The 26,507-nt window shown below is 35.0% G+C and overlaps 1 protein-coding gene across 9 annotated transcripts in view; it reads right to left on the bottom strand.

Annotated features, from left to right (window-relative positions):
• Positions 1–3,382: 3,382 nt before the first annotated feature.
• Positions 3,383–26,507, bottom strand: part of PDGFC (platelet derived growth factor C) — a 204,607-nt gene continuing 181,482 nt past the window's right edge. For 7 of the 9 annotated variants that reach the window (XM_036999213.2, XM_017654129.3, XM_017654128.3 and 4 more), the window contains 3 exons: positions 14,430–14,637; positions 9,579–9,796; positions 3,383–4,988 (listed from right to left, as the gene is read on the bottom strand). In XM_036999213.2, coding sequence (XP_036855108.2) covers positions 4,872–4,988; positions 9,579–9,796; positions 14,430–14,637 — 543 coding nt within the window. In that variant the 3' untranslated portion in view covers positions 3,383–4,871. The remainder of the gene's footprint in view (positions 4,989–9,578; positions 9,797–14,429; positions 14,638–26,507) is intronic. The other 2 variants (XM_036999230.2, XM_036999219.2) reach the window with 2 other exon arrangements.

Below are 26,507 nucleotides of genomic sequence, written 5' to 3'. Positions count from 1 at the left end.
TTTTCCACGTGGATATCCAGTTGTCCTAGCACTACTTGTTGAAAAGAATATTCTCTTACCATTTGATTGTCTTAGCATCCTTGTCAAAATCAACTGACCATATATGTAAGCATTAACTTCTGGGCTCTCAATCTGTTCCATTGCTCTGTATGTCTAAACTTGGTAACCTTACCACACTATTTCTATAGTTCTGTAGTAAGTTTTGAAACCAGGAGTGTGAGTCCTCTGACTTTAGTTGTTTTCCAAGATTTTTTTGGCTGTTTCGGATTTCTTGAATATCCATGTGAAGTTTAGGGTCAAATCTCTAATTTCTGAGAAAAAGCCATTTGGGATTGCATATACAATTTTTTAAAGTGATAAAGTTATTTATCTTAAAAAAAATTTCTTACAAAAATATTAAATATCTTTCTTAAATTTACAGATTTATTCTCAACATGATTCACTGTAATGGCTTATTAGTTAGAAGGCGGCTTTGCAAATGCTTTCTGAAGCAGAGTACAGAAGGATATAATTACTATTTTAATAGACATGAGAGGAAGTTAATGTAATAGGGGAAGTGCAGGAACAGTGCTCTAAAAGAGCACAGAATGTGCTAGCATAGGGCTATGCGGGAGTATTCAGGAGATCGTGAGTATTCACTAGAACTGTACATTAGGTTTGATGATGCAAAATGAGTCAAACATAAGTGATGAAAAGATTATGAACCATCAATTACTGATACACCTATATGTTCACATTTTTAAAACTTTTAAAATCTGACTCCAAAAATTTAATGCTATAGAATAAATCTCTAAAATATAAATCATATATAAATGAATTAATAAATCTCCTTACCTTTGAAAAGAAGTGATATCTGAGATAGAGTTGGTAGGAAAATCATTAACTGGAAAACCAAATACATAGTTTCAAAAAACTGCTAAAGAGGAAAATCATTTTCCTTATGTCACAAGGAGTGGACATTTTTGTCAGCACACTGACGTCATGATGGCAGGTGCCCCAATATAACTACTAGGCTGGTTTAGAACTAAAACAGTACTCAGCTTCCATATACTAACTCCTTCATTTGGGGATATTTAGGAGTTCCAAGATTCTTGATGACACAATTAGCGCTATGTTTTTTAAAAAATCATTTATTCATTCATCCTTAGGAGTCTAACGAGAAATCAAAGTGATGGCAGGTAATTATATAATATGATGTATTTATAATTGAAACATTCCTAGTAGCATAAGCGAAATGGTAACTAACACTGAATTCCCACTTGAATTAAGGAAGAAAAGCCTTACTGAAGGGTGGCATTTGAGCTGAGACCCGAGAGGAAGCTACTGAGATAGGTGAAGCAGGAACCGAGCTTTGAGAGAACTCAGCCTGTGCCAGCAGAGACCTGGGCAATACTGGCATTTTCAAGAAACTCTTAAGTGTTCACAAGAGCGGCGTGTTAGGCTTGCTGGTGCAAAATGAGCAGAAATGATGAGATTATATTGGGTTTGAGTGTCATGCAAAGAACTAAAATTTAATTTGATGGACTTCTATTGGAAAATTTCCACCCAAGTGACATGACAGGATTTGTTTGAAGGACCCTCCTGTTAGTGGTGTGGTGAGGATGGATCAGAGGAGAGGGAGGCTAGAGGCAGGAAGACTAGGAAAAGGTGTGCAGCATAAAACAGACAGAGTCTAAATCAGAGTAGCAGCTGTGGAAATGGACAGGGAGACCCAGATACAAGAGATTACAAAGGTAAAATCAATGGGACTTGCTGATTGATTACATATGAATCAAGAAGGGAAAACAAGACGTCAAGCAATAATCTTCAATTGTCCTACTCCTTGTTATGAATTTAAAGGGGAGTGATATTTGTATTTTAAAATGCGTTTATAATTAATAATTAAAATAGATAAAAATATCAGAATCCTTTGGAGATAGGGATTACATGATATTAGGTATATTATATTAAGTGATATTAAGTAAGATATATTTTCTGCTTTTCCTTAAACCCAATCATAAACAAAAGTAAATGTACTGAAATGAAACATTGTGGATAACAGAACCATGCAAGGTTGTTCTCACTGTGTAGATACTCATTGTTTGCCATCTGTACCTTTTCAAAGTGCTTAAATAATTATATGAGGAAGGGGATGAGATGTAGAAATGAAAAATGTAGACAACAAAAGCTGCCTCGTGCCTATTTTATTTTAATAAAAATCACAAGGCAAACAGTCCATCTCTCAGGGACAATCACACCCATCACAGATATCACCTACGAAAGAGTCTGTGGTCAATACAGTCAATACTTTCTGGAATTCTGAAAAATTCTGGTCACGTGTGCCAAATGGGTTGATTTTTTTTTTTTTTTTTTTTTTTAGTAAAATGCGCTGGAAGATCCGTGCATCAGTATAAAGCAGTTAGGCCTCATGACTGCCTTCCCACTCAGTGACTGGCAACAGCACGTAGGACTAGTTTCATTGAGTAATTTCCTCTGGCTTTCAACATTTTATAAGCAAACAAAAAAAATACATATTAAAAAAATTAAAGGAAAAGAAGGTATTCCAATCAACTGCTGAAAATGCTGGATTAAACACAGTTACACTGGTCATTTGCTGGGAGATTTGGCGAAGTCTTTGCTGTGCTAATGAGAGCTGTGACTGATGACAGGGAGGTCAAGGGTCTCACATTCTCTGTGGGGCACAGTGAAGGTCTATCTAGTGGGCTTCTAGAGATCTGGGACAAGAATACGACCTGGTAAGTTGGTAAGACAGAACATATATGTTCATTTTATTTATTTGGGTTTCATGTGGTTGGGTTGGGTGTAGGGTAGGAATGCAGGATGGAGACGATCTGGTAAAAGGGAGCTGCTTAGGAATTGGAAGACAGTAGTGCTCTGAGCCCTCGACACCTCCAGCAGGTCGAAAAGGAAAGAGCAGATTCCAGCTCTGAGTAGAGATCTACATCTGAAATTGGAGACCTACACCATGAAGTGTGCTGTGTAAAATATATTAAAAATAAAAAATTGGTCCATATGCCAAATCAAAGTGTGTTCATCCCAGTGAGGATCTGCCACTGAAAGTGAAGATGAGTGTGAACGTACAGGTTTTTTTCCCAGGTTCATGTGACCATAGATTCTATCATTAAACATTTCATAAATTACATACAACTTTCAAGTCAGTTGCAATTTAATTGGCCACAAATCAGTATCAAGACCAGTGAGAAAAAGAAAACTACTCAAAAGCATTGGAGGCAAAAGGCAGGGAAGCCTCTTGACAAATGTTTGCTTTTCCTTCTTTTGAACTGACATAGGCCTGTGCATAATGAAAATCATGGTAATGTGAAATTTTATCGCCTTTGTTTTCTTGGAGTTGGAGAGACAAATCTTGTACACACACACTCAGTTTCTTCCCAAAATAGCCTCATTCTTTTATTGGTGATTCAAAACATTTTTAATTCAAATCATCACCACATAACCTAGGCACAATATTAAGCATTTTACAAGCAAAGTATTTTACTGATTTTCTTTCCAATTGCCGAAGAGTATGATAAGTGAATTGGTTAAAGGATATACTTCTGTACATAAAAATACCCATGTATTTATACAAGTGTATGGAACAGAGTTTAAAGAGAATAAAACCAGAGCATCACAATAAATAGGATGTGTTCCTACAGGACAGCAGAGCAAGCTTTGTCAGGAAGCTGTCAAGTCTCTTTTTTTCAAGGTGCTTTATATTCTTCTGAGCTAGGCTCACATTTCCCAAAAGAAAGATTAGGGGTTAGTAATGACCGTATCTGAATGATTACTTTAAACGTGTTGTTTTCTATTTGCATCTCCAATAGTGAGGTGGAAGATGTGATCATTTACTTTTAAAAAGTCTTCGCAACATACCAAATTCTTTTGATTTCCCACTTCAGTATTTTAAAATGCAGAGTAATTTAAGTTCCAGCACCATACAAGAATGAAATACATGAAATGTATTTTTCTCTTTTTTTGTCAGAGCAACAATATTTTATATCATCTTTGTTCCTCTGGCTATAACAATTCTGTTTAGAAAAATTTAACAAGCTAAAAATAGTTGATCTAGGTTGTCATAAAAAAGAATATTAAATACCTTTGGTAAAAATAGATATATTTAACAAGATTAGAAAAGCAAACAGATATAATGTCAAAAGGAGAATATAAAAATGTACACAATAAAACAAATAAACCAACTTAAAGTGAAGATAAGGCCACTCGTCCTTTCCGGTTGGTCTCTTCCAAACCGTAAATGTAAGTTCTCTTCTTTCCACCGGTAGAAATTTTAGTAAGAAATATGGAAAATCCAGTCTTTCCTATCATCATGACACAAACTTAATCCATTGCAACATAGTTCCTTTTTAAAAGCCAAGTTTGTAGAACATAGAACACTCTGGTTTATATATGTGAATGTAAGAAAAAAATTCCAGATTTCTGTGATTTTTTTTAGGCCCAGAACATGGAGCTTTAGAGTTATGCAAGGCAACAGAATCAGGTGCTCATTTGCACAGTTTTTCCCCGCACTGACATCAACCTAAACCATATAAAGACAACTGAAATACAGAAGACAGCTAGCTGAGTAAGTACGTGTTGATACTCTGGGAATAGCTAGTGATCTACAATGTTTAATTATTTCTTTTGTCCATGACCAAAGACCTTTTCTCCTGTCATTTGGGCCTCCTCTCAAAAGAGCTGTCGCACAAGTTCTAATTCCGTTTTGTGTCTCCTCTTTTAGAACACACTGTAAATCCTGAAGACGAAAGGTCCCTGAAGCAAACAACTGAGATTACGGATGGAGATAATGCATAAATTCTCTAACAGAATCAGCCACTGAGCTGGGCCGCTCAGGGAGAGGGCTGCACGTGGGGAAGGGGTTATCCTCCCGTGTTCCCTCTGCATACACAGTCACACTCCTCATGGTGCTCCAGGGCCACGTCAGTGAGAGATTTATGCAATCCCCGGACACCATTCTTTGGTCTCAGCTGAAGGACCTGAAAGGGAAAAATGTTAACCATCTGTCAAATCACCCAATGTCTGTAACTTCTGATTTCATGCACAAGTAACATCTCAGACAAGACTGCTGGGGCCCAACAAAAACTTACAACATTATAAACACATTGCCCCAACCATTGAAAACATCATAAATGATCATAATTTCAAGAAAGAAAGGACATTTTAATACCAATGATTTGGAAGGATGTTGCCTCAGATTACTAACAGTCCTTAAATTGAAAGACTCCCTGTGCACTCTGCATTTCTCATGCAACGACACTAGAGGGAATTTCACCTTGATTCTGGAGCCCCTACTGCACAATTCATTTTTCTGCTGGTTGGTTTCTTTCTTTCTTTCTTTCTTTCATTCATTCATTCATTCATTCATTCATTCATTCATTCATTCATTCATTCACATATTTAACAACTATTTGTCCTTGAAGCAATACATACAAGTCCTACAATACTGTGAAAAGAAAGATGATCACCCTACAGCTGAGTTTGCTCAATTATACCACTCATTAATTTTCTTGGCTCCCCTTCAAGTCCTCTATAAATTTGATGAGATGGATTAGATGTACTTCATAGACATCAGCCTCTGTCACAGCTAACTTTCTGCAGCTGGGTCCTACTGGGTAGTATATGGAAGTTTAGCAGTAATAACAATAATGCCTCTATTGCATAAAGTTATTTTCATTTGAGATTCTTGAGATTCTTAATAAGAAAATAGCAAAATATATATTGACACTAAATATATTTCCTTTTAACTGTGACAAAAGGATGTAGCTATGTATTTTATTAAAGATTATCTCAAGTATTTTACAAAAACTACCTACTCAATGTGTATTATATTTTACTTCTTATAACAGAAATGATAAAGTTTCAGAAATTGTGTTTGTTTTAGATTATGAACAAAGAGCAGACAGAGCACATAATAATATGAATTTGTCTAGTTCATCTGCTCTCTGGATATAACACATAACTTCAGATTGCAGCTTTAAAAGTTACCATTCCTGGAAATTTTCATTAATCCAAAAAGGCACAAGTTAGGTCTTATGATTGTTCTATTTGAAGATTTATAAAAGAAAGAGGCTGTATACCTTATTTGGAGTATGTGGTCATATCAAAGGTTAATTAGCTAACATTTTTTGAATTCTTACTGGGTGCCAGGCACTATAATAATGTTTTTACATACTTTAACTCATAAGAATTCTATGAAGTAATTTACAATAATTATCCCTATTTTACACATGAGTGAATGGAAGCTTAGTATAAGTGACATAGCCAGTGTCTGTACTTTAGCCAAATATGAATTATTAAAGTTAGAATGATAATTTTATAAAGACCCAGAGTACTGCTAGTCATATGTTCTACTAATTTAGTAACTTTCTTCCTAGAAAGATAAAGTGAAAACTCTTGTGTAACTCTGAGAAGCAGTCAACTTTTTAAGTAGATTTTCTGTCTTTTACATTTTATAATTGCAGAATAAAAGTTACTGAGACTATATCATTTTAATGTGAAACTCAACCAATGATTATTGAATATGATTTTCTGGGTCAGCACTGACTTACTGTTTTTGAGCCAGTTAAGAGTAAAACTACTCTTAAGATACTGGTTCTAGGCCCTCTTATCCCACTTTTGTTACCAATCGTTTCTGGAATGAGGTTGGGTGGATAGATAAACTGCAATACTGGCATAGCCAATGTCTTTAATTCCTATCTCTACTTGTATATACTTTCCCAGTTGGTGGGGAAAAAAAAAATTACTATGCAAGGTCAAAGTTAGAGAGGCCACCATAGTTATACAGTCCCAAGTAACACCCAAGCATGCCAAGCTGCAATCCTACAACCCTTTCCTCTAGCAGTGCTTCTGCCAAGATGCATACACCAAATAAGAGTGCCCCACCTCCTGCTCCGCCCATCAGTCTTTCTCCATTAATGCTTGTAGGGATTTAAAAATAGCAGAAGAATCTCATAATGATCAAGTGATGTTAAAGTCTTGGATAAAAACTTCTAATACACAGTGGGGGGACATAATCAGTGTTTTCCTTCTTAATAACACAATGAATACAACTCAGCTTACTATTTAGGGAAGCTGGTGTAAGAGAGAGAGATGAAAGAGACAAAAATTAGAACTTCTAAGCTCTGTGTTTGCTTCTACCTTCTCCTCAAGGCGGCATAATCTTCAGACTGAAAATTTGAAAAATGGTGATCAAAAAGAATTTTTAAAGCCCAAGATGGGTTTCACTTTAAATGAGTTAACTGTCTAAATCCAGACTAATGGTATCATGACAATCATTTGAGAACTATTTATGTAGGAGTAGTACTGAATTCAGAAATTATTTCCAAAGTATAGGATGACAAAAATTTATGCCTCAGAAATGATAAATTATACCAAGTAAACAATCTTGTTTTCATAGGGCAATTTGTCAACAAAAAAATTATCACAGGAAAATTAATAATTCCCACAAAAAATTGTTAAAAATTAAGACACAATTATTATTGCAGATATTTGTGAGAAATGTGGAGTAGGTAACTTTATATTTCTACAAACACATATATTGGAAATATTTGTGGGAAACTTGCACTAGATGGCCATCTAATTAGATAAACATCCATAGCTGTAGGTGAGTACACATGCATAATGCATATATAACCAACCCCACCCAAAGACTGGACAATAATGGACTTTTCTGGAAGGCGAGTGAGTCTGTATGTACTGCCCATAGATTCTCCCCACATAAGAGTTTTAACTGAGACTTTAAAACAGATACTGCATGCTCTGGGGCAACTTTCTGAATAACACTAAAATTAATGTTATTTGAAAAGAAATTTGTAAGTATAGGATGGAGGGGGCTTCCCTTGGCCTGAGGGTTTAGCTGACCAAAAGTATGATATGGACTCAGTAACTGGTAAGTTCATTTTAAAAAGCTAATATGACCAGTCTGGGTGGGTTTTGTAGCTCTAAGAATCATGGTTATAAACCCAAGACTTGTTGGTTGAATCAGGTCCCCAAATACACTTTGTTTGGTAAGGGTCTGCTTTAGAAAATTCAAACTGGAATGCTTTTAGGTGGAAAAGGTTATTCTAGTTTAATTCCTATTCTCATCACATCCTTTCATATATGCCAATCAGCTCTAATATCTGCCTTATCTTTAAGGCATTTTAAGTTTAGTCTGTTTTAGAACTACCATACTAAGGGTTTTCTCCTGGATTCCCAATTCACAGAATAGCAATATGGCCAGCTTTTGGGCACAGCCTGGCTGGAACTCCTTGAGCCACTAAACTCATGGTTATCTCTGTCCTGAAACTGGAGTAAAGACTGCTCCCACCACAAAGCTCTTTATCAGCATGTGATGTAGAAATGAAAGTAGAACATGAGTAATGGCAGTAAATAGCCCTATTTTTAATCACATACTGGTAGTTTTGGAATGTTACCTTCTAAAAATTGCAGTCTAGTAATTGTCATGGAATAACACAGCTAGGAAAAACCTCAGAAATGATCATATTTTACCCTTGTTGTTACAGAGGTTAGATATTCTGCTGCCGGTCACAAGCTAACGGTAGATCTAGGATGGAAACAGGGTCTCATCTTCTGAAATCGAATGCTTTTTTTCCCCACTTTATCATCTGCCAACACAGTATCAGTGAAGGGCAGGACTACCATGTCATATGAAGTGCAGTTTATGACCCTGTGTAGGTTTGGACTACCTAAAGGGTGTTTCATTGATGTTTTATTCACATGAAACAATCATTTTATTTGTTAATTTGCTGTTTATTCTGTCTGATTCTTTTATTTAGTAGGAAAAATAAAACCTAATGAAATGAACTCATATGGAAATGAAGTCAGATGGGCCAATTTGGCCTTGGTATAATAATGTAAACACTTGTAAAAAATAAATGAGTCATGAAGAAGGGTTGCCTCCTAATGTATAAATGTTCCATGGCACTGCTGGAGAGGCAGTTGGGTATAACGGGATATTCTAGCCCCAGTGACACTTTGGAGTGTATTAAATTATAAGATTCCCAAAGCTCTGAAAAACAATAATGACCAACATTTAATATTTTCCTTAATTTCACAAAATAAAGTCATAAAAGATTGAAGAATCCATAGAAAGTTTAACATGCTATTCAGAACAACATGAACAATTCAAAGATTGGTATAACTATGAATATGTTTTGGAATTTATGTGCCTGTATTACTTCAAATGGAAAAATAAATATCAAAGGTCTCCTTTCTCCAAAATAGACAATGATTTATCTTCAAGTTTGTCCTAAAAATGTTTTCCCTTCATAGTCTGAAAAGTTTGAGGTTGAAAAGTTTTATTTCTTCCCCACCCCCAACAGAAGAACACATTTTCTTTTTTGTACAAGATATAATCTTTCTAAATCCTTAATGTCTGGGTTTTTGAGTTAAAGGTCTTAATTTCAAAAAATGAAAACGAACTATTTTGTGAACCTTGGTTGTTTTTTTTTTTCATGAGTGCAACACCTCTTTTTCCTACCAAAAATTCATTTCTATACATTGATTTGTTATTTTTTAAGACACAAAAAACCCAAAAGAACCCCAAAAGAAAACTATATACCTACCTCATGGTATTTTTTAGTGACTTTGCTTGGGACACATTGACACTCGTTGCAACTGTGGAGACAGCAGGCACAGTTTCCACCGCAGCGCTTAACCAGGAGGCAACCTGGCCAGAAAATGGTATCGGTTCTCTTTAGTTCTTCCCTTATGGACACCGAGAAGTTACGAGGTGTGCAGCTGTATAATCTTACCTCCTCTTTTAGAAGGTTCAGATCCACCACTACATGGCAAAAAAGAAAAGTAGATGTTCATGCTTTGAGCCTGAATGTATTTCATTAAACTCTGTTCATAAATAAATCTCGCTGTTTCATGAAAAATAACCCTAACAATATCCCTTCTTATTTTAACTAGGTTTTAGGGCTGTGCAGCTCCCAAGCTGGACTTTCATTTTATAGTAAACAAAGCTTCATTATGACTTAGTGACCAATAAAGAGATGCCATTGTGCATTATTAAGAACAGAGCCAACAAAATAGTGGAGAGCTATAAATAGAAAACTTTATGGAGTAAAAGAGGGTTACACCTTTTAACCTTAGTAAAAAAGTATACAAGGAGAGCATTGGAGTGAAGGATAGAATGTAAAACCATGAATGCTTCGATTAAAAAACAAATGCAATTTTAAAAATGATCACAAGCTCATGCAATTAATGAAGAACAATTTACAGACCTTTGTAGACAGAACTTTCTATAATCTTTCTGGCAAATATCATCAAACATAAAAAAAAGAAGTGAAGAAAAAATGCAGTTTTGAAGACAGCTAAGTAGACCATGAGTGAAAAAACCAACACATTTTCAAAGAGGGGAAGTTGTTGGAAAGCACTGCTTCTGGTTCGTTGAGTAATTTATGGTCCTTGAAATTTAGTTTATCTAGATTCCTTGAGCCTTCTATTCTTCTCCTTCCGAAGGATGGAAGAACTTATTTACAATTGTCTCTCTTCTTATAGCAAGTTGGTTAACTATGTTGTGCTTTATTCTTTAAAAGAATACCTACTTGTGAAGACCAAACAAAATATCCTTTCATTGGGCTGCTGCAGTAAATTCTCAAAGAACCATTGTTTTTAACTACTAAATGATGCTTGCCTCAGTTAAGTTATATCAAAATAACATGTCATGTTTAATATCAATTCATACATAACATATGAATAGTAATTATTAGGATAAGCATCTCTAACATAATTTTAATTTCTGCTTTATAGCTTTGCCTTTTTTTCCCCTAGAAATGTGCAAAGAAAAGCAATTCTAATAAAACTGAAAAGTTTTAGGAAACATACAACTCAGCAGAGCTCTTTACCTTCCAAAATATTTTATTAAAATTTAGGAATATTTCTAAAATATAATGAATTTGGTTAAATACCTTTTCATGAACATGGGAAATGTTACAAAAAGGGATTGAAGTAACAGCAAAAAGTATTTTCTGGCTAAAGATGGCTTCAAATATTAATAACTATGTAATTCAGTTTTAATAATTAAGTGCCAATATTTTTAGTAACTGTAAGATGGCAAGGAAAATAAGAAGAGAATACTTGTTTTCTTGGCTATGTTTACTTGTATACGTAATCGGGTTTTTCTAAAATGTCAGAGGGAGCCAATGCAGGCATTTTTAGAGATATATTATAAATGATGCACATGCAACTGTGAGTTATAAACACATGCAACCTGTGTGGCTGAACAAATGAACTTGGTCAAGTATAGGGAAACACTAAGGAAATGCTGAGTCAGTAGGTTCATTTCAACAATTTATCCAGCTAAAAATCATTTTTCCCAACTCAATGGAAAATCACTATATTGGAGTATTTAAAGATTTCCTTTTCTTCCCAAAAATGATACTGTGAAAGTAAAGCTTTTAAATAGTAAGAGGAAATGAGTTCATTCTTTTGAGTGCCATAAAAGACCAACATATCGCTGACAGAATTAATGAGATAATTGGGTTAAGCGATGTCACATATTTTACCTGATGTCATTTTGCTGAACTAGTAGCATATGTACATATTGCTCTTTCATTGTTAAAAGCTACATATGAGCTTATTGGAATATTTTCTCTAGGAGTTAACCTCTAGGCAAGGCTGGAGAAAATCTAAAACACACACACATAAAAAGCCTGTTGCCAAAATTTTCAATGCTTCTTTAAAATTTATACTTCTTTAGAATGTGAATGAAGGCCTTAGGTTTCAAAGGATATTCATCTACCTCAAATAGTTTTAAACACACTATTTCATGAAACTAGTAAATGAGACCATATATGTTCACTTTAAAATGTTTACTTAACCACAATAAACGGTTAGATAGATTTCCCAAGTGGCCTAAGTTATGATACCTGCTACAACGTGAAAATTTAAACACACTTTCAACTTAGCTTCCACTCATTTATCATGTTTGACACAAAAGTCAAAAGCCTTTTTTAAGTACTAGTTAAACCTAACTTAGAGAATATGGTATTTTTTTTTCTGCAGTAACAAGGTATGAATGAAAACCTTGAAGCACAGGAAGAAAGGGAAAAAATAAAGAAACAGAAAAACATTAGGCTAAAAGTACATTAAGGATTTTACATTTGTATCTTATTTTAAATATATGCTTCCTACTTCTAAGGCTTCACAATCAGCTAAACTTCATTAAAATAAATCATGTGATTATAATTTGGTATCATAAATTCTCCAAACATTGTTCAGAATTTCTAGGAAAAAAAAAAGAGAGATAAAGATCACACTCCAACAAACACATATTTTTTATAACCTAAGTATAATATGAGTTTGTCTCTGCTAAATATTTATGAAGCAAAACAGTATTCAAACTGTTGTTTGCTTTTCATAAAACACTTCATAAGACAATACATGCATTAGTTTGTCTTTCTAAAGAGTGAAAATTTTGAGTAGGTCATTAATAAAAGTTATTATTTCTATTGCAAATTGTCTTGATCAGATTCATCAATATTGAACATTTTACTAAGAAGGATAATACTGACAGAGAGAAAAATTATGGTCACATTTTACTTTGTTAGCTGTTCATGCTTTTAAGATATTCAGTCCAAGGCTATTCTATTACAGTAATGCTATCTGAGGGTGGTCTTTTTAAGATGAATGTGGTAACACTGTGATATGTTTATTCTCTGGAAAATCTATTTCGATGTCTAATTAGAAGTTTTTAAATGTTTTACTCCTGGTTCCTTTGTAGAAAGAATCTTGGGAGGGGAGTTGGTTTTGTCTATATAGATGTTACCCCACACCTGCATTTTAGTTTATGTAAAGTTCCAAAAATATACATTGCTTTTCTCACACTTACTGTACACTTAAAAAGTTAATAGTTTTGGCAAACTGCAAAGGGCTTCAATTTAGAAAGTGCTAAATGAATATTTGAAAGATCTGGCTCAGTGCTGGTTGCTTTTAAACACATGCTACCCTCTGGCCAAATTTTCTTTGAGCACCAGGTGAATTACAAGCAGAAAAGTCATGGCTGGAAGGGGGATTAGGCTTGAATCCTGAGATCAGCTGTCATAAAAGTAGATCTGAGTTTAGAATCCGGTTTACTCCCTCTGCTTCTTATAGATCAACATGATAATCAACTTCAAATTTGCTAATAAAGGCTCTATTCATGGGTGTTTCAGCTAGCCTTGCAGTTCTTTATTTTCCTGTTCCTAAGTGGGGTGGAAGTTATTCATCAAGTTATTCATGAGTTATTCATCAAGATCAAATCTTATAAATATGTAGCAGCTTTCAGCATCTGCACAGGATTTGACTGCTATGTACTTGAACACTGATTTCAAATATTGCTGAAAGAAAACCACGTCTGCTGTCACAGCAAAATACCATGGTTGGACAAGTCTGAACATGACCTGCTGAGATGAAAGCTCCTAATCCAGAAGGGTGGCAACTCTTAGCGGGAAAGAGGGGAATCGGGTTTCTTTCTGACAAGATTGAGAAGAACAAGTCTGGTGTAATCTGCCCCTGTGAATCACTCAAATTAACTTGTTTCTTCGGTATACATTCTCCAGACCGTCATTCTGCCCTCTTAAGGTGTCCCTGGGTAGATGTCAGTGTTTCTGACAGACTGAAATAGATTTTTTGAGTGGTTGCACTTACACAGTTATTTCTATTACAGTTCCATTTGTGTCTGATATGGGTACTTCCCAATTTTAATGTTACCAGTGGGGGAGATTAGCTAACCTGAGGCAACATTCAGTTGTTATTTCCAATTTCTTGACTATGTGTAAATTAAGTTATCCATACTTTCACTCTTGAAGGGAGATATGCTCATATGGTCAAATATGATAATTTCAGAAACAAATGTATACAGAGGAAAATTATCATAGTGTGGGTTCTTTTAGGTCATTATTTTCTTGTTCTAAATCCTATCTTGGAAGCTACTACCTCTATTTGTGGTAAGCTATTGTTATTTTTCATACTATTTAGAAAAGTTTGTGGGCTTAGGAAATGGAAATTGATGTAATTCTGTCCCATGGGGACATGGTAGATAATGACTGTGCTAGAGCTTCCCCCTTTTCTAGCTCTAAACCTGGTTTAGCAGCTAAGAAATGAATCTCTAAGTCAATATACCCCTAACATAGGTTTGGATAAGCAGTATTCCTTATGAAATTTGAGGACTTCATCAAATTTTTGAATTAAAGAAATGATGAGAATTTTCAGCAAAAGTGTTTCTTTTAATCTTCCAAACCCATGTAAATTATTAGGTGCTTCCCTTTGTATGCATGCTTACTTAATATGGAAATATGCTCAAATGTTACAAAAATGGATTATTTACATATATCACTGAAGAATTTTAAACTCTACTCATTAGCCGATGGCAGAAGACTCTGAAACATGAGCAGGTGAGAACATTTAATGAGGTTCTAATCTGAGTTTACCTCTGGATTTTCTTCCAAAAACAAAAGCCTTGCCAAGAAGTTGCCAAGTTGGTCTGTATAGATCTTCTAAGTCCAACTGCCATCTATCTGGTTCAAGATACCGGATGAGGTCTTCCAAGGTGCTAAAGGCAGTGACAGCATTGTTAAGCAGATCCAGTGGCAAGGCTGAAGGGGGTAACACTGAAGGACTCACAGCTTCTGTGATCTGCTGAAAGTAAAATGAAGCCTCTGTTAGCTGCTATTAAAAGGAAAATGCACTTCTTCTGGATTTATGAAGTTGGGCAGACTAAGGCTGAGAACACACAGGAAGCAAAAGTGCATTCAACCCAAATTAGAAGTCATTACATTGCAAAGACTTACTAGAGATGAACGGTGGTAGATTTTCTGTCTAGTCAATGAAAAAGACGCTAACTTTTATTATCACGGATTATGGTAGGTGCGGGTATCTATCACTTAACTAAAAAGGCAAGTGTCTCCATGGTTCTATTATAGACTTTCAAGGAAAATTATAATAGTTTACCAAGTTTTCCTTTATTTTCATTTTACATTTTCCTCAGTCTGGAAAACCACCAGGTAGGTATGCAAATAAGTGTCAGATGAATTAAAAATTTAGTATACAATAATTAACCCAAAAAGAATTAAAACAAAATATAGGTAAAAAGCCTCTGACACTGGAGAAGTTGTTAATCAAGATAGAAAACATCCAAACCATAAAAGATAACTGATAAATTTGCCTACAATTTTATTTTTTTTAATAAACAGGATTAAAAGACAGACATTGGGACATCACCTTGGCAAACTATACAGCTATCATAGGATTAGTATCCAGAATATACCAGAAAAAGAGACAAACAATAAAAAATGGGCAAATTTACAAGAAACTTGGAATGGCCAATAGCATAGGAAAACATGCTTAAAATTCATTTTTTGTCAGAGAAATGGAAAACAAAATGAGATACTATTTAACATACAAAAGAGGAACTACTCTTTTACATACATGAAATTGACAAGCATTTAAAAAAACTTTCAAGGATATGGGGAAATAGGAATTTGCTCTGTTTGTAGAAGTGAGTGTAAACTGGTGCAACCACTTTAGCTGATGTAATTAATGTACATAAGATACTACCGTTGTGGATTTTATGTCTCATGTCCCTGTAATTCACTTTTGAGATTTATATTCTTTATTTGTGCATATGTAAACATGTGCAGTGATATTCATCACAGTGCTTGTTTGAAATAAAGAAAGGTGAAAATAACCTAAATGCTTATCTATAGAGACATGGATTAAAATGTTCACCATGGTAAGAGTAGTTACTGTCTGTCATCATACAAAATTATTACAATATGTGTCTATTTTTCCCAGTCTGTACCTTTCATCCTTGTGACTTATTTATTGTATAACTTGAAGTTTGTACCTCTTGATGCCCTTAACCTATTTTGCCCCCCATACCCCCTAGCACCTTATCTCAGGCAGCTACCTGTTTTCTGTATCTATGAGTTTGTTTCAAGGTTTTGGTTTTTCCATTTGGTTTTTTAGATTTGATATATAAGGTAAATCATATGGTATTTGTCTGTCTGACCTATTGCACTTAGCATAATAGCCTCCAGGTTCATCCATGTTGTTCTGTATGGCGAGCTTTCATTCTTTTTTATGACTCAGTAATATTCCTTTGTGTATATGTACCACCTTTTCTTTATCATTCATCTGCTAATGCACACATAGGTTACTTCCATATCTTGGGTTTTGTAAATAATGACACAATAAATATAGGGGTGCATGTATCTTTTTGAATCACTGTTTTTGTTTTCTCCAGAAAACAATACCCATAAGTGGATTACTAGATCATATGGTATTTCTACTTTTTTGAGAAACCTCTATACTGTTTTCCATAGTGCTTCTACAGTTTACATTCCCAGTAACAGAGCACAAGGATTCCCTTTTCTCTACATTATGAACAACACTTGTTATTTCTTGTCTTCTTTGATACTAGCCATTTTGATGGGTGTGAGGTGACACTTCATTGTGGTTTTGATTTGCATTTCCCTGATTAGTGATGTTAAGCATTTTTTTCCTGTATGTTGGCCATCTGTATATCTTCTCTGGAAAAATGTCTATTTAGTTCTTCTGCCCATTTTTTAAATTGGATTATTTGTTTGTTTTTTGTTGAATTGTATGAGTTGCATATATGTGTTGGATATCAAGCCCTTATTGGATACATCATTTGCAAATAAATTCTACCATTCAGTAGGTTGCCTTTTCATTTTGTTGATTATTTCCATTGTTGTGCAGAAACTTTGTAGTTTTATGTAGTCTCACTTATATATGTTTGTTTTTGTTTCCTTGCCTGGGGAGGCATATCAAGAAAAAAGTTGCTAAGGCCAATGTCCAAGAGTTTACTCCGATATTTTCTTCTAGGAGTTTTATGATTTCAAGTCTTACATCAGGTCTTTAACCCACTTTTACTTTATGTTTGTGTATGGTATAAGGAAGTGATCTAATTTCATTCTACTGCATGTGGCTGCCCAGTTTTCCCAAAACCATTTATAGAAGAGGTCATCTTTTTCCCTATTGTACAATCTTCCCTCCTTTGTTGTGGATTAATTGACCATACAAGCCTGAATTTATTTCTGGGCTCTCTTTTCTTTTTCATTGCTCTATGTATCTACTTACAGGCTAGTACCATACTGCTTTGATCAGTATACCTTTGGTATAATTTGATATCAGGGAGCATGATGCCTCTAATGTTCTTCTTCTTTCTGAAGATTGCTTTGGCTGTCTTATTTGGGGTCTTTTGTGGTTCCATATAAATCTTAGCATTCTTTGTTCTCATTGTGAAAAATGCTCTCCCCCCTCAATTTTTAAAGTAGACTACGGTTAGGGAGTGGTAAATCAGATCTGAAATTAAAGTAGGCAAAATAAATGTATGAACATATTCAAGAAGTACAAACTTCCAATTATAAAACCAATAAGTCACAGGAATGAAAAATATAGCATGGAAATATAGTCAGTAATATTGTAATAACTTTGTATGATGACAGATGTTAACTACTCCTATCATAGTGAGCAGTTTGTAAAGTATATAAACGTTAAATCACTGTTGTACACTTGAAACTAATAAAATATCATGTCAACTATACTTACTAAAATACTTAAAAAAATACATGAACAAATGATCACCTTTTTATTGCCATTTATTTTCATTTTTATTTTTTGCAGAGGAGGGGGAGAGAAAAGCATGAAATAAAACACTTAGGTTGACTGATGTTCATTATGGTAGTATTTATAATAACAAACTTAGGAAAAATATAAATTTATATTAGTGTAATAGTTAATGACACTGTACTCAAACTGAAATAGTGTATAGCTACTAAAAATGAGGTCCTTTAAGACTTTTAATTAACAAATAAATGCCTACTATGTAATAAATGAAAAAAATATATATACACAAGCTATGTAAATATACCTTGATTTAAAACACACTAACTGAAACAAAACAGAAAATTAGAAGTGCCTAAAATGCCAACATGTTCATCTATGGTTTAAATGAGAATGGGTGATTTTGACTGTCTTCCTTATAGATACCCATATTTTCAACATTTTGTATAATAAACACATATTCCTTTTAGAGATCAGATAAAAATAATCACATTAGTTACGATAAAAAAAACATCACCTCTTCCTTTTCCTCCTCATTACTTGGGTCCAGGGTTAGAGAAGGAAAACCATGCACCATTAGGGCAGCTTCCAACTTTGTCTCCCGCCTTCAGTCTTTCCATATCCCCTGTATTCTGTGCTGCATAACCCTGGGTTAATCTACCTAAAATGAGTTATCACTGATTAAGTGATGCATTTGGACAAACGCCAAGAAAGACTTTTCATCTGGAAGATAGAATCCAAATCCCTGACCTTGTTCTCCGGCTCCTCGCAGTCCAACCTCTGCTTGCCTTTCCCATCTAACCCTCTGCTCATCAAACATGTGCTCATTTTGTTCCAATCGATCTAGTCTCTTCACTGCTGCACACGTCATGTTCATCTCTGACCTTGTACCTCTAGCCATGCTAAATGCTGCTCTACTTCCTCCATATGCAAAACTTTCCTTCCTATGATGCGCATAATAAATCTTTACCAGTTATAATAAACAGCTTTTCATAAAACCCAATCTATCCTTAAAAACTTCCTTCTAACAGGGCCATCACTGTTTCACATTCTCAAATGTGTCAATTTGAAAAGATTCCCCTCTTTGAGCTATCCATGGCTTGAAAAGCAAAAGCTGCTTTTGTAAATTAGGAAAAGGACCACCATTCTCAGGGGCAGACATAGGTCCTGCTATGGCTCACAGTTTTGTGGGAACATAGTCCCCTTTTGCCTGGGTGGGGAGTCACTTTTATAGCATGATTAGCACAAATCGATTGGGTCCAACGCTGATTTCATTCTCATTTCAAAGATTTCATTTCAATAATGTCAAGATTTTCACATTAAGATGATTCCAACTATTCTCTCCAACATTTGAGAATAGAAACAAAGCTTAATTTGTTCTTATTTACTTCCAGTATTTAGTTGTTAATTTTTTTTAATTTAAAAATTCAATTATATTTGATATACAACATTGCATTGGATTCACATGTACATTTAGTTACTTGACAATTATATACATTACAAAATGCTCGCCAAGTTACCTTCTGTCATCAAAGGTACTACAATCTGACTATATTCCTTATGCTATACTTTTCACACCCACGACTTAATCATTTTGTCACTGGCAGTTTGTACCACTTTAACCCCTTCACTTATTTCACCCATTCCCTTGAACTCTATGGCAACTTCCAATTTATTCTCTGTATTTATGATACTCTCAGTATTTTTTTTCATTATTAAGGAAGTGAAGAATTGCTTTGATAAACTACTATTACTATTGAAAGCTATATTGTGGATACAAATAAACAATTATTCAATACAAGTTTTCATTTTTAATTTAAGTAGTTTGGTTAATATTGATTAAATTTGTAACATGAGAAGGTTAATGCAGATGGTTTGCAAATTTTTAAAACATAAGGCAAAATGTGTATGTTTATATAAAGTGAAAGTGAAATGTCAGTAATACTCAGTGCATTACTACTCATGACTATAATGATATACAACAAATCAAATCTGTACACAGAGAGCAAATACATACAAAGCTAATGCCAAAAGTATATATTATTCATTGGAGTGTCAGATACATGTTTTAGGCATGATATAAAGTTGTTATTTAAGCGATTTTCAATTAGGCCATAATGCAAGAATGAGCTGGCTTATTTTGCTTCCACATTTGTTGGGGACTGTTTGCAAAGAGCATTCCTTTTGAAGCAATGCAAGTTTCAACTGAAATCAATATTGCTGAGATAAAGTTCAAAGTATTTATACAAAAGAATGCAAAACAAAGTAAGCCTGCAATATTGGACAAACAAAATATGCACACCTTTGTTTCAATGAGGTGTATCAGAAATGTCAGTCCCCTCAAATGACAACAGTTGGGAGAAAACAACCTGGCATATGTCACCGATGAATATAGCAGTTGATGTTCTATGATGTTCTAAACCTTTAGGGCTTAAAATATTTAAATTATGAAAAGATAACAACAAAGACACACACACACACACACACACATACCAGTCCCACCTAAAACACAGGAGAGAAGAATCAAGTCACTTCCCCTGGATTCAAAGACAATCCTGGACTGAACAGAGGAAGCAATACTTTTATTTAAGAGCTTCCTCATGACTGTCACTCTGCTACCCATTGGTTTAAGGAACAACTAAGTTGTTCACTTGTGAAGTTCTGCTCTTCTAAGTTGTCTACAGGGATTCTCAGACAAAGGGAGGAGCAATGGAAAAAAGAAGTTAGGGAAAATAATGTCCTTTTTTACATTTTAATTTTTTCTGTAACCAAAACTCCTCTTTTCAATATAAGCTAATAACATTTCTCCCATATTTGGTGCCTAGAAAATTCAAACAATATCTTTTTAAGTATCTATTTAAAAAATACTTATGTTGGGCAAAGTGCCTCAAATTGTGTTGGATTTGCACCCTCCTGGCTCTTTTAGTCACCCTGAAAACAGGTATTTATTACTAAGGTATGGGATGCCCTCAGACTAGTGGCTGCCAATGGTCTGGAACAGAAAGCAGAGTTTCTTGGTATTCCTTCAAGGAAACAAATAAATCAACACCCTTACCTTACTAAGCCAAAAAGTGGTTTTCTGCTCTTACCTTCAGGAGAGCAGTGACATTGTGATTCGGTATCTAGTCCTAGCTTAGACTCTTCCAGCTACATTACTTTGGAAGGACAGGTCAGGAGAGAGCAGAAAAGGGATCTGAAATCTCTATGTAATAAAGTGTCCTGTCAGAACACATTTCTGAAATGTGAGTGGTGTGTGTTCAGAATCCTATATGAAATGAGGTCTTTTAAATTCCTTGCTGATTATCATTCTGAAGGACAGTAGGACATGAGGGAAGAACCCTGATCACGAGTTGATAAGCCTGGACTCTAATCCTAGGGCTGCTCACATTTAGGAAAGAGAATTTGGACAGATACTATAACCTCTTTGGAGCTTCAGTTCCCTCCTCGGTAAAGCATGGCTGCTAAAGTCATTACATTTCAAATGTCTTTCCAGCTTTTAAATTTATGAATTCTATGTAATTACCAGATAGAAGGGGGATTCATTTTCTCCACATTCTCACCAACACTTGTTATTTCTTGTCTTCTTGATGATAGACATTGTACCATTGTCAGGTGATAGATTATCTCACTGTGTATTTGATTTGCATTTCTCAGATGATTAGTGATATTAATCATCTTTTCATTACTGTCTTATGTAGTGACTATCTGGACATCTTCTTGGGAAAATATCTATTCAGATTCTCTGCCTATTTTTCAATCACTTTTTGTTTGGTTATTGAGTTGTATGAGTTCTTTATATACTTTGGATTTTAATCCCTTATCCTACATATGTTTTGCAGACATTTTATCCCCTCCATAGTTTGCTTTATCTTGTTGATGGTCTTTTTAATTTTTTTATTGCCTTTTTATCTTGTTGATGTGCAGAAGGTTTTTAGTTTCAAATGCAGTCCCACTTGTTGATTTTTGCTTTTGTTGCTTGTACTTTTGATGTCATTATCAAAAAATCCTACACAATGTTGGTTGGAATATAAATTTGTTCAGCCATTATGGAAAACAGTATGGAGGTTTCTCACAAAGTTAAACACAGAATTACCATATTACCCAGCAGTCCTACTTCTGGGTTTGTATCCAAAGGAAATGAAAACAGGATATTGAAAAGATATCTGCACCTCCATGTTTATTGCAACATTATGCACAACAGCCAAGATATGAAGACAATCTAAATGCAACAGATCAACAACCTGTCAATAGATGAATGAATAAGGATGTGGTATATACACATACAATGGAGTGTTTGTTAACCAGGAGAAAGGAGGAAATCCTGCCATTTGCAACAACATGGATGGATGTTGAGTGCATTACATTAAGTCAGATAAGTCAGACAGAGAAAGAAAAATGCAGTTTGATATCACTTATATGTAGAATTTAAAAAGCTTAACTCATAAAAATGGGGAGTAGAATGGTGGTTACCAGGGCTGGAAAGTGAAGGAACTGGGGAGATGGTCAAAGGATACAAACTTTCAGTTGGAAGATAGTAAGTTATGGAGATCTAATACACAGAATTGTGATTACAGTCAACAGTACTGTATTACATACTTCAAAGTTAATAAGACATTAGATTTTAAGTGTTCTATCCACAAAAATGATATATTAATTATGGTATATGATAGAGGTGTTAGCTAATGCTATGGTGGTAGTCATACTGCAATATATAAATGAATCAAATTTACACCTTAAACTTACACAATGTTATGTGTCAATTACATACCAATTAAAAACAAAACAAAACAAAACAGAAAAGTGGTCCAATACAGCTTTAGCAAAATTATCTGGAAAGCTTCAAAAAGAAAACATACTATACTTAGTAAGCCTGTGGTGTGTCTGAGCTCTATTTTTTTTCTTTAAATTTTCCTTGTTATTTTAGATTATCAGTGAATATTGGGAAACATTGCCCAAAGGTTAGTTAGAATAATTTGACATTGATTTTTGTTTTTTTTCTCCTGTCCTGAGTGTGGCATACAAGTTTACTCTGTCTTTTAAACAACCCAAATATGCCTAGAAAGGCATCCCTACCTTATGAATGGAAGCTGTGTGACTCTGAAAATCAGAAAGAAGCAGGCTCATCTTTAGGAACTGATATCAACATGTTTTCAAATACACAGAGATAAATGCCATGTTATGGGCTGAATTGGGTCCATCTAAAAGTTATAGCCCCAGTAACTCAGAATGAGACTCTTTGGAGAAAGGGCCTCCAAAGAGGTATTGCAGTTAAACGAGTTCACTAAGGTGGGCCCTAATCCAGTATGACTGGTTCTTATAAGAAGAGGCACCTGGCCACAGACATGCACAGAAGAAAGACCACAGAAGACACAGGGAGAAGATGGACCATCTTCAAGACAAGGAGCAACGCCTTGGAAGAAACCAGCTCTGCTGATACCTTGATCTTGAACTTCTAGCCTCCAGAACTATGAGAAAACAACTTGCTGTTGCTTAAGCCCCTGGTCTGTGGAACTTTGTAATAGCAGCTCTGGCAAACTAACACGTTGTCTCTGATGTTTCAGTTTGATATCTATTGTAGCAGCTCACAAAGGTTAGTTAATATCATACTATGTCCTTTAAATCATTTCACAAGCATTGAATATAATCCTATGAGGTGGGCACTGTGAACACAGCAGACCAAAATTCTTGCCCTTGTGTGGCTTAATCTTCATAAGCCAAGTATTCTGTGCCACAGGGGAGATTTTTTTCCCTTGCCGTTAACAGTCATGTGTAGAATTTGCTGTTATGAATCACATAAGTAAACCAATAAGCATTACCCAAATTCTGGTGAACGTGGACAGTAAAAGTAAACTTAACATGAAATAGTACCTGTAAAACAAATATATTTATACTTTTATTATTGAAAAATAACTGGCATCCCTGTGTTCAGACAAATCAATGGCAATGTGAATGAATACAAGCTCAAGACAGCAAGTCTGGCTGCAGGAGTTATTGGCTTCTCCAGTGTTACTCCTGAAAAATAAACACTTCAATGTTTTTTAGATTTTACTATAGATTTTCTTCATTTATTACCATCTTTTCCTTTCTAGGGAAAAGGAAAACTGACGTCCTGTTTGGAATAGTACTATCTGAAGAGCTTATAATTTCACAATAAATTTATCACTAAAAAGCCATAGCTTATTTTTTATTAGGACTTTGTGGAAAGTGCAATTTTTTTTAAAGTACATTCACAATGACTCTTCCTGTACAAATACAGACATACAAATGTTTACCATGAGTAGCATAGCAACTTGCAAAACTTGAAAGGCTTGCAAAGATTTATGTTGCGGCTTTCTTAGCCAACCGCATACAGTACATTTCAAACTGATAAGGAGCCTTTCACTTCATTCGTACCTAACAGACAGGCTAGGAATGAAGATTAGATTTTATTGTTATAATTTATTAAAAATAAAACAAAACAGTAATCCAGATATTGTAAGAGAAGAAGAAAAAAGTTCAGTCCTGTGTTACATTACTTCTTAAAGGTGTCTCCAATTTTATTGATAAAATCTCAATCTGATACACTGCATATAGGTCTGACTTTCAGAGTCTAAGCAGCAGACAAGGCATGCAGACAAAAATGCCTGCCAGGAACAAATGATGGGAGGTTCTGTAAAGACACAAGAATGCCCTGGAACAATTCATTTAAACATGCTTCTCTGTCCTTCCCCTGTTCTTATCTGAATTCATCCAAAAAGTTATGTGGGTTATGTTTTTAAATTATTTTTAAGCCAGCAAAGGAAAGCAAATGCTTGCATTCCTCTCAAGAACAGATGTTCTAATACTGTGAGGGTAATGCAGATTATATATTTAAGTGAGAAATCCTAGGGAAGGTGGCCAATCATATTTGGACCAAGTCTTAGTATTAAGAGGTTCTTATTGAAAGAGCATGGTAAATCGAATAAACTTGACTTAATCTATCACACCAATCACAGTGACAGTCCACTATGAAAAGGGAACAGTGTTTATCATCCAGCACTTAAAAGCACTAATTTCAAGGCTCAGACCTGAAGCTGACCTTCAAATGCCATGAATTTCATGGTTTCAGGCAAACCTTGAGTAGTGGCAGCAGTATTCTGGTTGGGCCCAAATACGGAAAAAGAGATGACCAGCTTTGATGAAAACATTCTTAAAAAAAGGGGGTGGACATTTAGGTTCATAAGCACAGCTTCCTACTAAATTAGTAGATGAAACAACTGCTACCAGCTCAATTTTCCTATCAGTACAAAACGTGAAAACTACCACAATCTGACTACATTTTCAATTGACAACACTGTTACCCTCAAATTCTCCTCACCTTAAGCTTTAAAGGTCTGCAATCACCCCAGGTAAAGAATGTCACTCTACTGCCAATGTCTTAGCTTGGAAGGTCTCAGGAGAAGCCAACCCTTTACTGGGGAGCAGGCTGATTGAGGGCTGGTGAATCAGAGTTCATACACAGAGTTTTCCACTTCCTAGTAAAATCATGGATTGGAAGTAATAATCTATACTGAAAACTAGAATTCCATGGATGACTAAATAACACAGTCCCAAGCACATTTTCCACAATGACATCTGCAGGAAGCCAAATGAAGTTTTTTCTTACTAAGATTTAAAAACTATTCCTCTGAATCAAAAACTGTGACAAGCCATAAAAAGCTGAAACAACATCTAGCAGCTGCAAGTGTTTGACAACAAAATATCACATGACTTTTTTTTACCATTCTTATATCCAGTGTTGGTGAATTTTCACTGTTACAGTACTCAAGGAATGATCAGTTGTGAACAACTTCAAGTGAGAGAGAATGTAAACTAAGAACTGTTAGAAGAAAAACACTTCACTGAAACATTTGAATTAATGTGCCCCTCAGACACCAGAATCCCTAAAGACTCTTTCTTACAGAAATTTATCTTGTAATTCAATATTTATTCAGCATATCATTAAACAGTCATTAAGGGGAATTGTGGAATGTTTTGTGGGAATCTAGCTGAGAAATGAAAGGGAGTTATTTTCAATTATGTGTTCAGTAAGTTCAATGGTCAGAAAATACCTTCAACCTCCTTCAAATTTTCTATGAGTGGAAGACCTTACTTTGGGTAAGAACTAATGTTAAAGAGTTATTTATTTTAAAATAGATTGACAGAGTAAAATGAGTGTAAGCAAGTAGTTGAAACTAGGGATAGTGATAACAAATGCCTCAGGAGATTGCTGTGAGGGGAAAATGAAGTAATGTAATGGAGGTGGTTAGCACGTCTATGAAGTCTGAAGGACACTAATGACCCCTCCAAATGGCTGAATCCCATTTTCTCTTCCTGAAAAGTGGCTTTGCCAGTTTTCCTCCTACCTCAGTGGATGCTTCTCCTTAGCTATTTGCTGGTTCCTCTTGATCACCTTCCTTCTGCAGGCTGGAGTGTTCCAAGGCTTATTGCTTAGACAGCTTCTTCTATTTTGTTTGCCTTTTTCCTTTAGTGATCTTATCTGGTTTCAAAGCATTGCATGTGCTATACATGCTGACTACCAGCAAATTCCTATTTCTAACTGGCACCTTTTTGCTAGCTCAGTAAATGGCAGCTCCATTATTTGGAGTCATCCTTTGCTTACACCCTACATCCAACATCTGTTAATCCATTATGTCCTCTGAAATCTACCTTCCATCTTCCAGTGGGGTACACTTTTTCTGGTCAAAAGCCATGTAGTAACCCTCCTACAGACCACAATGACAGAAATGATGTTCTCTTCTTCAGAGTAGGAGAACCATACCCACTTGCCAAAGAAAATTGAGCATTTCTGTAAATTACATGGTGAATACCTCACTTATGTGTGTGTCTGCAGGGATAAATGTTCAAAGTAGGGATGATACCACCTACCTTAGATAATGTTATAAGGATTAAGTAAAGTAGGA

Source organism: Manis javanica, chromosome 3 (genome assembly GCF_040802235.1).
Source record: "Manis javanica isolate MJ-LG chromosome 3, MJ_LKY, whole genome shotgun sequence".
NCBI lineage: Eukaryota > Metazoa > Chordata > Mammalia > Pholidota > Manidae > Manis > Manis javanica.
Note: the sequence above shows the minus strand (reverse complement) of the source record. Positions and strands in the feature narration are given on the sequence as shown.